Source organism: Bos indicus, chromosome 29 (assembly GCF_029378745.1).
Source record: "Bos indicus isolate NIAB-ARS_2022 breed Sahiwal x Tharparkar chromosome 29, NIAB-ARS_B.indTharparkar_mat_pri_1.0, whole genome shotgun sequence".
Taxonomy (NCBI): domain Eukaryota; kingdom Metazoa; phylum Chordata; class Mammalia; order Artiodactyla; family Bovidae; genus Bos; species Bos indicus.
Genome location: NC_091788.1, coordinates 38,913,214 through 38,923,210, shown reverse-complemented (window position 1 = coordinate 38,923,210; position 9,997 = coordinate 38,913,214). Strand labels below are relative to the sequence as shown.

Below are 9,997 nucleotides of genomic sequence, written 5' to 3'. Positions count from 1 at the left end.
TACTGAAACCATGAAACTGAAGTACTGCTCTGCCCTAAATCTTTGATGCAGCCTGGCATCATAGGTGCCCCTATGTCTGCCATTAGACCCACTATCTAAAGTCAGTTGTATGTCAGTGGGCTGTCCCTGAAGTCTTCACTTTGCCATTTGACAACATATCATCCTAGCAATGTTTTCGCCAACGAAGACAGCAATGCATATCTCATGAAGTGGCTAGGAAGATGACATGAAAACATGCATGTCGAGCATGGCCCCTAGTATCCATTTTCATGATGTTCTTAGAAGTTTTTTCTCCAAGAAGGCAAGGTTTTCCGTCTTCTTAGATGTCTATGCAGATCAGTTTGATTTTTCAGCCAAGATTCAAGGAAGAGATTACAGTTCAATTCTCTGTATTCTGAAAAGCTTCAAAGTCCATTCATCAAGGACACTGATGAAGGTAAAGTTTTTATCGAGACCTTTGTATTTTTTTTCAGATCTTTTAGTGGCCTGAAGGGGAAAACTAGGGCAGGTCAGAGCATATATAACTAGGGGCTCCCAGTCACCACTACATGCTAAGATCCCAAACTTTCCTGAGTACTTGGAGCCAGGAAAGAAGCATGAAATGGCTTGTGCTCCTCGGCCTGGTGGCCTTCTCAGAGTGCATATTCAAGTAAGTATGGGGACTGTATGTCACATCATATTCCTTTCTCGGATTTTTCTTTTCATCTGATTATTCTTCCACCCATCAGACTTGGAAGGGAATGGAATATTTCGCTAAGAGTCTTAAAGTTCAATTCTTACTTATTGATAAGTAACTTGCTATAGGAACTGTGGATTCCAAGGTCTTGGTGTAGATTTGGGTTTCACAACACTTGGGGTCCACTCTTGTCATGACCTGTTGAAAATGCAACTCCTTGAAACTGTTCAGTGCACAGTCTATGCAGATGTTGATGTGGTCCTGTGGAATAGCACTTTTCTACATTTTGATCAACATGTCCTCTTTTTTCCCTGTCAATTTCAGTGTGTATATGCCTATGTCTGCATCTCTGTATCACTGTCGTTAATCTCTCCATCTCTTTGGAAGTCACTGGGAGTGTATTTCTCTTTGTGTTTTCTGCTTTTAATTTTTCATTTGACTCTTACTTCCTTCTCAAGCCTCTGAATTTCCTTTAATTGTTCCCTATATCTTGGATTCTTCTTTCAACTCTCTCTTCTCTTTCAACTTAGAGAAAGATACACTGTCTTATATCTGACAAGCAGTGTGACCACAGCCAACTCAGAAACCTCTTGCATTTCAAATTGCTCCGTTGTAAAAGAGAATAAGAGTCCCCCCTTCTACCTCCTTCCTTGAGGTTCTTTGAGAAGGAATGAGTGGGATGGCAACAGCAATGATAATGGCTGTCATTGTTGAGACTTCCTATTTATCAGGTACCTTATATCCATCACTTCACTTATCCCCAAGATATTCTATTTGGAGGGTTTGTATTGTTGCTATGCTAAGTCACTTCAATCGTGTCCGACTCTGTGCGACCCCATAGATGGCAGCCCACCAGGGTCCCCCGTCCCTGGGATTCTCCAGGCAAGAACACTGGAGTGGGCTGCCGTTTCCCTCTCCAATGTGGGAAAGTGAAAAGTGAAAGTGAAGTCGCTCAGTCGTGTCCGACTCCTAGCGACCCCGTGGACTGCAGCCTACCAGGCTCCTCCGTCCATGGGATTTGCCAGGCAAGAGTACTGGAGTTGGGTGTCATTTGTATTGTTACATTCCACCATTTTGCGGAAGGGGAGACTGAGACACCACATGGTCATATGGCTTACCCGAGATTGCAGAAAAGAACCTGTATTCAAATCTATGTCTTTGCCATGGTATATGCATAAAATTCTGATAATAATGTGCCTCATAAAAATGATTAGAAAACACACAGGGCCATTACAATGACAGTTATACCTTAACACTGACAGCTAATTGTAGCATCTTCTTTGTTTTCTTTGTCAAATGCTCGGTGAAAGAATACCTCTAAGGAGAGTGAAGACCATGAGAAAAACCCTCAGTGGAAAAAACATGCTGAACAATTTCCTGAAGGAGCATCCTTACAAACTGTCCCAGATTTCTTTTCGTGGCTCAAATCTAACTACTCTCCCACTGAGGAACATCTGGGATGTGAGTATTTTGGGAGAATGTTGCTCCACAGCGCCCCCTGGTGCTCTAGGTTAGCATGGGGCTCATCTGGAGGTGCCAGGTGGGATGTTGGGGTTGGGGTTCCTGCAGGAGGCTGAGACACTGGAAAACAGGGACCCCTACCTTGAGCAGAAGGCACTCTCATTCTCAACTGTTGGTCTTTGTGACTGGGCCTGGCAATTACCAGTTGGCAGGTAAATATCCATTTCTGTGTCAAACATGTGTCATTAGTTTGAGGGTGATTGTTCCTTCTGAACTAAGTGAGCGCCTCGGTTACGGATGAAGTGTGAACCATCACTGATCAAAAGGTGGAACCAACTGCAAAACAATTGTGAATCCCTAGGTAGAGGAATTCAGTTTCCACAGATGCAAGAATGACAGCAGGAAAAAGTTACTGAACCTGTATTCCGTGTGTGGCCATAAGAATCTAACACAGTGCTTACTGTTTGTAGATTAGAAAAGGACTTATTTTGTCTTCAAGAATGCCCATGCCAGCCTGAGAGATAGGCAAAGAGCAAATACATGTCAATTGAAAGAGTCACCTGTGTGGTGTTGATTGGATGTGATCTGAGTTTAAAGGGAGTGACTAGAGTTGATCAAGAAGGACCTTCTGGAGAAGGGGTGCTAAGATTGGTTTGAAGAGACTACAGAGCTTCCCAAATGAAGGCACCAGGACTTCCCTGGGTGTCCAGTGGTCCTGGCGGCTCAGTGGTTATGCCTCTGGGGTTCCCATGCAGGAGATACCACTCCAACGCCTGGTCATAGAGTTCGTATCTTGCATAAAATATAGCACAGAAAAAATATATCAAATGCAGATCCTCTGTGATCAAAGTCTGTGAGCTGTACGGTGGTTAGAAAGTGATCTCGAGAGATATGTGACACCGAGAGGGAGGCACCAGTGTGGGAATAGAGGGTAGACAGTTCTACACTAACCCACTCCCTCCTTCTCCCTGTAGATATTCTACATAGGTACCATCACCATTGGAACACCCCCTCAGGAATTCCAGGTTGTCTTTGACACAGCCTCATCTGACTTGTGGGTGCCCTCCATCATTTGCAACAGCTCAACCTGTTGTGAGTACAGACATCCCCTACCCGGACCATCCTTCACTTGCCCTGCCATCCTGTTTCCACCCTTGGCATCTGATGACACTCATCTCTTGTGTCTGCAGCTACACACGTTAGATTCAGACATCGTCAGTCTTCCACCTTCCGGCTTACCAATAAGACGTTCGGGATCACGTATGGATCTGGGAGAATGAAAGGAGTTGTTGTTCATGACACAGTTCGGGTAACAGTGTAACAAATGCTGAGTCAGGACTGGCTATGGAGTGACCTCTGCTTGCAAAACAGATGCAGGACCATCTGGCAGGACCCTTCCTAGCCTAATTCCCATAGATATTGGCCAACTTATCCACAGGATCATGTCTCTGGGTTTGCAGTGCCCATGGTGACACAAGAGCAAACAAATTAGCTAACCCAGAGAGTGGTTTGAGTTATGGACTTGCAGCTCCTCTGCCCATGAGCAGTTCAAGGTTCATTTGGCTCAGAGCGAGAAGGGATAAAACACCCACTTTTAAATTTACAGACTGTTCCAGGCACTTTCAGGTGATAACTGGTTTAATTCTGCAACAACCCCTCAGAGCAGTTACTCTGATTAGGTCATGAGGCATATGAGGTAACTGAGGTCCAGACAGCAAGGGCCTTCCTGAGAGCATACATGTGATAAAAGGTGGAGTTAGACTGGCTTTTCAGGACTGAAGTTGCTGTGGGGTGTTTGGGGACAGGATAAAACTGATACGGGTATCCTGGGGTCAGTCGATGGCTTCAGGTATCCAGAGTGGGAAACTGGAGGCCTGAGAACTCAAGGGGCCTGATAAATGAGTTCTCACTTTAGAGGACCTTTGAGAGTCTAATAAATTTATGGCTTGCCTCCCCCAAAATACTTGAGTAGTTCCCCTCTCTCTCTTTCTCTCTCATACACACTCACGGAAATATACATATATCCCCAAAAGTGAATTCTCCAGGCAGTAATTTCATAGAACTCTGCAAGCAAGATTGTGTTTTTGGCTTCTGTCTTCCTGGACAGATGCAGAATCCACAGTACCTTACAGAGAATGCAGTCCATTCCTGTCATTAGGTCACAGTAATGCCAAAGAGAAGGCTATCTTGCTCAGAATTGTTTTGTCCATAAGGTGGCACCAATGGGACCTGGCCTGACTCTTGGTTGCCCCACCAGTACAGAAGCCAGGAGGCCAATTTGACTCACTCAGGTGGTGTTTTTCAGAAGGGCAGATATTTTATAATTCACAGCCTCTCTCAAATGAAACCCAAATTCCCCTTCCACCTTGCTCTAACCATCTGTGGTCAACCAAAGACAGAGCCCAGCCTCAATTCTTCTCTGAGGATCTAATGGCAATGCACCCCAGCCCAGTCCTAGTCCCACTTCTGTAAGTGGGAACACCCTTCTCTCCCACAGATTGGGGACCTTGTAAGTACTGACCAGCCATTCGGTCTAAGCGTGGCGGAATACGGGTTTGAGGGCAGAAGATTTGATGGTGTCTTGGGCTTGAACTACCCCAACATATCCTTCTCTAAAGCCATCCCCATCTTTGATAAGCTGAAGAATGAAGGTGCCATTTCAGAGCCTGTTTTTGCCTTCTACTTGAGCAAGTAAGTCTGAGATGGACAATTCCTTTCTCCAAATTAGCTGTAAGATGCTTTCAGTTGTACAAAAATTATAGAACACTTGATAAAGAAGTATCCTGAGATAATATAACCAAGGATAACTATGGCCCCAGGGCCTTACCTGGTTTCACCACTGGCTTTTATAAATAAAATTTTATTGGAACACAACCCAGATCCTGGACTCAAGACCAATAACTTGGTCTAGGGGGGTGAGATATGAAGCAGGCAAAAGGAAGGCAACAGGAAACAGGTTGAAGGAAAGGCATTAGGATTTGCTTATGAATTTGATCAGGAAGGAAGGAGAAGGATGGTGAATATCTTTCCTTCCTCATTAGCATTTCACTGGGAGCCCAGGATCAGCTACCCATTTTGTGGAGCCAGTGAGAAATGAAAGTATGGGACACAAAAGTGTGGGACCCTTTATTCAAGAAATTTTAGGCATCTCAAGACAGGGAGAGCAGAGGTGGGGTCCCTTCTGAGTGTGGGGCCCTTTGGACAGTGTAGGTCACAGGCCAGTGTAGCCAACTCTGGGTGACCTGAACCCACACCCTTAGAAACCCCAGGCCTTGATTTTCCTGAAAAATGACAAGGTGGACACGGGGAAAGCCAAAACACTTCAGCACCCAGTCCTCTGAGGGTGTTTGAGCACTCACGTCACTGGAGGTCCAGGGCTTCTTCAGAAGACATAGTGGGTGGAGCTCAGACAAGTGATTCATCTTCTAACCTCCTCTGTGCCACTCATGAGACAGTAACAGATCTCAGTCTGGATCTCTATCTCTCCTAGACGCTATTTCTGCATCTGTACATGGAGACCTTATTAGCGCCTTGATGGGTGGACCATCACAGCTCTCACACAGTGCTGTTGTTACTGTCCTCCAAGGATCCCCCCCTCACTTCTCTCTACAGAGACAAGCAGAAGGGCAGTGTGGTGATGTTTGGTGGGGTGGACCACCGCTACTACAAAGGAGAGCTCAACTGGGTACCATTGATCCGAGCGGGTGACTGGAGTGTACACGTAGACCGGTAAGCCTCTCCCTCTGAGGGTCAGCCCAAGTGATGCTCCCGCTAATGCACATGGACATTACAGGCAGACACACACAAATGTATTCTCAGACACTCAGTCACACAGACATACACCACCCACAACATCATAGACAGTCACACAGACACTTGGAAACATACAAGCAGACACATATAAACCTACACAGAGACACATAAAAACATGCATAGCTAGTCAGAGACACACAAGCACACACAGAGACACATACAAACACACATACAAACACACAAGCACATAGATACACAAACAACCCATGGGTTTATAATCCCCAGGCCTTCTGAACAAGGCTCTGATCAGGGTCCTAAAAGGGTCCAGAGAGGTCTGTGCAGCTGGGAGAGAGCTGCACCCACTGCCCTTTGAGGTGCAGAGTATGGTTAGAGTACTCTACAGTGTGGTGAACAGAGAGAGGATCAGGGAGAATTTCACCAGCCTGAACAGAGTTATGATAAGATGACCAACTGTCCAGAGCTATCTAGGACATAGGAAGTTCTCAGTACAGATAAATGTCATTTTAAAAACAGGGACAGTCCTGAGAAAATGGAGAAAACTGGTCTGATTAGGGAGCAGCTACCCAGCAGTGGAGAGAGGTTGGCTGCAGTCTTAAGACGTGAAAGCAACTAAAACAAAAGGCACCCCATGTTCATAGGCACACAGTGGGACAGGGTCTATAACAGAGAATCAGGAAGGTGGGATCCAGGAGTGACTTGAGGACAAGAGGCATAACTGATAGGATTCTATGTAATACCCTCCAACAAAAGCTGATTTGTCCTTCGGAGTTTTGGAGGGCTAGTCATGTATTTCCAAGCCAGGGTCTCAGGGTCTGAGCTGGTTGTAGGAGCAGTACTGGGAGACACCCTTTCCCAGAGGAGCCCCTCTCTCCCCCTACTCTGAGAATATGCTGCCCCTGCGAATCTCCATATTCACTCTTTGTGTGACCCGTTATTTGTTCCCCATCACATAGAGCTCTCTTGATGTTTCTTATTGTTTTCTCAGTCTTCATTCACTCATTGAACAGATAAGCATTGGGAATCCACTGTGTGCCAGGCACTTTAGGGAGGCAAGGAGAATAAAACTCGCCTTCACATCTAAGAAGGCAGATATACATGAAGTGACTCACCCACATAGTTAATTGTGACTTTGGTACATGCTAGACATGAGGAGGAGAAGGCAATGCAACCCACTAACGTACTTTGCCTGGAAAATCCCAGGGACAGCAGAGCCTGGTGGGCTGCTCTCTATGAGGCTGCATAGAGTCGGACACGACTGAAGTGAGTTAGCAGCAGCAGCAGCAGCAGACATGAGGAAGGGTCAACAGAGAGTTACCAAGACAGGAGACTGATAAACACCGGGGGAAAGACTTCCCGAAAACAATACAATTAAGCTGTAATCTGGAAGATGAGAAGAAATTTGCCAGTCAAAGAGGAGTGGAGTCTTCTAGGAAGGAAGACCAGCTTGTGTCATGGTACAAAATATCCTGGTGTATTCAAGTACTACATTTGAGGATGTCAGGAAAGGTGCTGTGTCGAGAGCAAAGGAAAAGAGGGCAAGAGATGAAGAGCTGTTTATGAGACAGTCGGGAAGGGGACAACTCTGGGGAGACTCAGAATGACCTTGATGCCCGCTTTCTTCCCTTGTCTCTCAGCATCACCATGAAAGGAGAGGTTATTGGTTGTTCTGATGGCTGCACGGCCATGGTGGACACCGGGTCATCAAATATCCAAGGCCCAGGAAGAGTGATCGATAACATACACAAGCTCATTGGTGCCACACCACGGGGTTCCAAGGTGAAGGGTCATGCCCCAGGGTCACTCCCAGTCTCCACACAAAACAAGGATCTCCATGGCCAATCTCTCTCCCTCTCTCTCTAACAGCACTACGTTTCATGTTCTGCGGTCAATGCTCTGCCCTCTATTATCTTCACCATCAATGGCATCAACTACCCAGTGCCAGCTCGAGCCTACGTCCTCAAGGTGAGGGGACGATACTAAAGGGTGGTTCTCAAACTGGGGCTTGCAGGAACCCTTAGGCTGCTGCTGGGAGGAGGGCGCCCTCTGGAGGCCATGTCACACCATTGCAGATGCTCCTGAGCCCTGTGGCTGGGCCAGTGCCTCCCACAAATCCAGTCACTTGAGAGTAAAGGGCTGTGTGGGACACTGATTTTCCTGAAATAAATGTGGAGATACCACACCATATGGCATGGTGGGAGTCAGAGAGAGGGGAACACTAAGGTCCTCAGTCCTTAAAGAGCTTCAATTCATCTGAACCCTTAGGTGCATGAACATGAAATTCAGCTCTAGCAGTCCCTGAAATAGGCCATGTTACAAGGAGTTTGGCAGGGGACAGTCCCAGAGTGAAGTCCCAGCATAAGTTAACAGTCTGCCTTCCCTTCTCAAGATTTTTCTGGTTTGAATGATAAATTACATGGTCAGCCTTGTTCTTGCCTCCATCTTCCCCTTGCTCTGGACTGGTGCCTCCTTTGTCAGTTGGGATACCTGACCCCTCAGTGGGGAGGTTGGATAATAAGGTGAATAAAGGGTGCACAGTGACTGTTCAGCCCTGGAACAGGGTGGAGGCTTCATGTCAGCTCCCTGCAAGAGTTCAGAGCAGGCTGATGGGCTCAAAGAAGGCTTTGAGGAAGAGAGGGAATTTCAGGAATTCTAAAATGACAAACTCATTGAACCACTTTGAGGGTTGCTTGGTGCTGGGCAAAACTGCACTGGATTCCATGCAAATGTCATCTCAAGGTGGTCTGCACTGGGGCACTGGGGACTTACTAGGGCTGATGAGGGCTACGGACTAACCACTGGGGATGGGGAACCAGCGTATGTTACCCACCCAACCGTGTCGTGGCCAAAGAGGGTGAGTGTGGGCTGAAGGAGGCTTCTCAGAGTTCCTGAGTTAAGTGTTCAAGAACGTGTTGTGGGCACTGCTCTATTTAAGATGGATAACCAACATCGAGTTACTGTGTAGCACAGGGACCTCCACTCAGTTATATGACAGCCTGCATGGGAGGGGTGTCTTTGGGACCAATACACAGATACATACAGTTGAGTCCCTTTACTGTCCTCCTGAAACTCAGAATATTGTTAATCACCTAAAGTCCAATACAAAATAAAGTTTTTTTTTTTTTTTAATAAAGTACAGATTGTGGGGATGTAGGAGAAGAACCAGCATTCTCTGCAGAGAAAACAAGGAGCAGGAGTCAGAAGGAAAGAATCAGGGATTGGGGGGAACTATGGACACATTTGTTCTTTTCTAAATAATTATATTCAAGTGTGGCTAATCTTCAGTGTCACATTAAAATCTGCTGCATAACAATGTGACTCAGTTATACACATGAAAATATATTTTTTCTTATTCTTTTTCATGTGGTATATCACTGAATATTGAATATGGTTCCTGACGCTGTACAGTAGGACTTTGTTGTTTTTCATTCCTCTGTTTCCCCAACTCCCAGTCCTCTACTCACCACACCCTTCCTCATAACAACCTGATGTCTTGGCCCTCTTTGGTTTTGGATGAACTGTCATACCCCTTGCTGCTGAGAAAACCCTTTGATACTTACTAAAAGAGGGAAATAAAACAAAGAATTTTGCTGGGTCTGGATATTGGGGGGAGTCACTGGTAAGGGCTCATGCTGACTAGTGTGTGTCATTGACTTCCCCAGGATTTTACAGGCAACTGCTACACCACCTTTAAAGAGAAAAGGGTAAGGAGATCTACAGAGTTCTGGATCCTGGGTGAAGCCTTCCTGAGGCTGTATTTCTCGGTCTTTGATCGAGGAAATGACAGGATTGGCCTGGCACCAGCAGTGTAAATGCTTGGAGAGGTTCAGGAATCAGTAAGGCCGCTCCTAACACACAGTCACTCACACTTTGGGCACTCCTGCCCAGGATGCTGGTGAACTGTATTTGGTGTTCTGTACACGCTATTCTCAGTAAAGAATAAAGGGTTTTACTTTTAATGGTGCTGAAACAAATGTTGCCTCTGCTTGTGTCTGGGTGTGAAGGATCTAGAACTAAGTCTGAATCAAAATTGAGAGGAGCCCTACTCCAACTGGCTTCAAGGAAAGGGTAGACTCATTGAAATGATTC

General features: G+C 46.1%; 1 protein-coding gene across 1 annotated transcript; it reads left to right on the top strand.

The window, feature by feature from the left end:
- Nucleotides 1-596: 596 nt before the first annotated feature.
- On the top strand, nt 597-9,720 carry LOC109554174 (pregnancy-associated glycoprotein 1-like). The gene is made up of 9 exons (XM_019954476.2): nt 597-649; nt 1,987-2,137; nt 3,112-3,229; nt 3,328-3,446; nt 4,635-4,828; nt 5,750-5,866; nt 7,546-7,687; nt 7,775-7,873; nt 9,571-9,720. The coding sequence occupies exons 1-9, from the start codon at nt 597-599 to the stop codon at nt 9,718-9,720; spliced, it is 1,143 nt and encodes a 380-aa protein (XP_019810035.2).
- The last annotated feature ends 277 nt before the right edge of the window (nt 9,721-9,997 follow it).

Excerpts from the sequence above, each read along its gene's own strand:
- LOC109554174 (XM_019954476.2), top strand. The coding sequence starts at position 597 with ATGAAATGGCTTGTGCTCCTCGGCCTGGTGGCCTTCTCAGAGTGCATA. Across the intron at positions 3,447-4,634 it reads TTGTTCATGACACAGTTCGG|ATTGGGGACCTTGTAAGTAC; the intron begins GTAACAGTGTAA and ends TCTCTCCCACAG. Across the intron at positions 4,829-5,749 it reads TTTGCCTTCTACTTGAGCAA|AGACAAGCAGAAGGGCAGTG; the intron begins GTAAGTCTGAGA and ends TTCTCTCTACAG.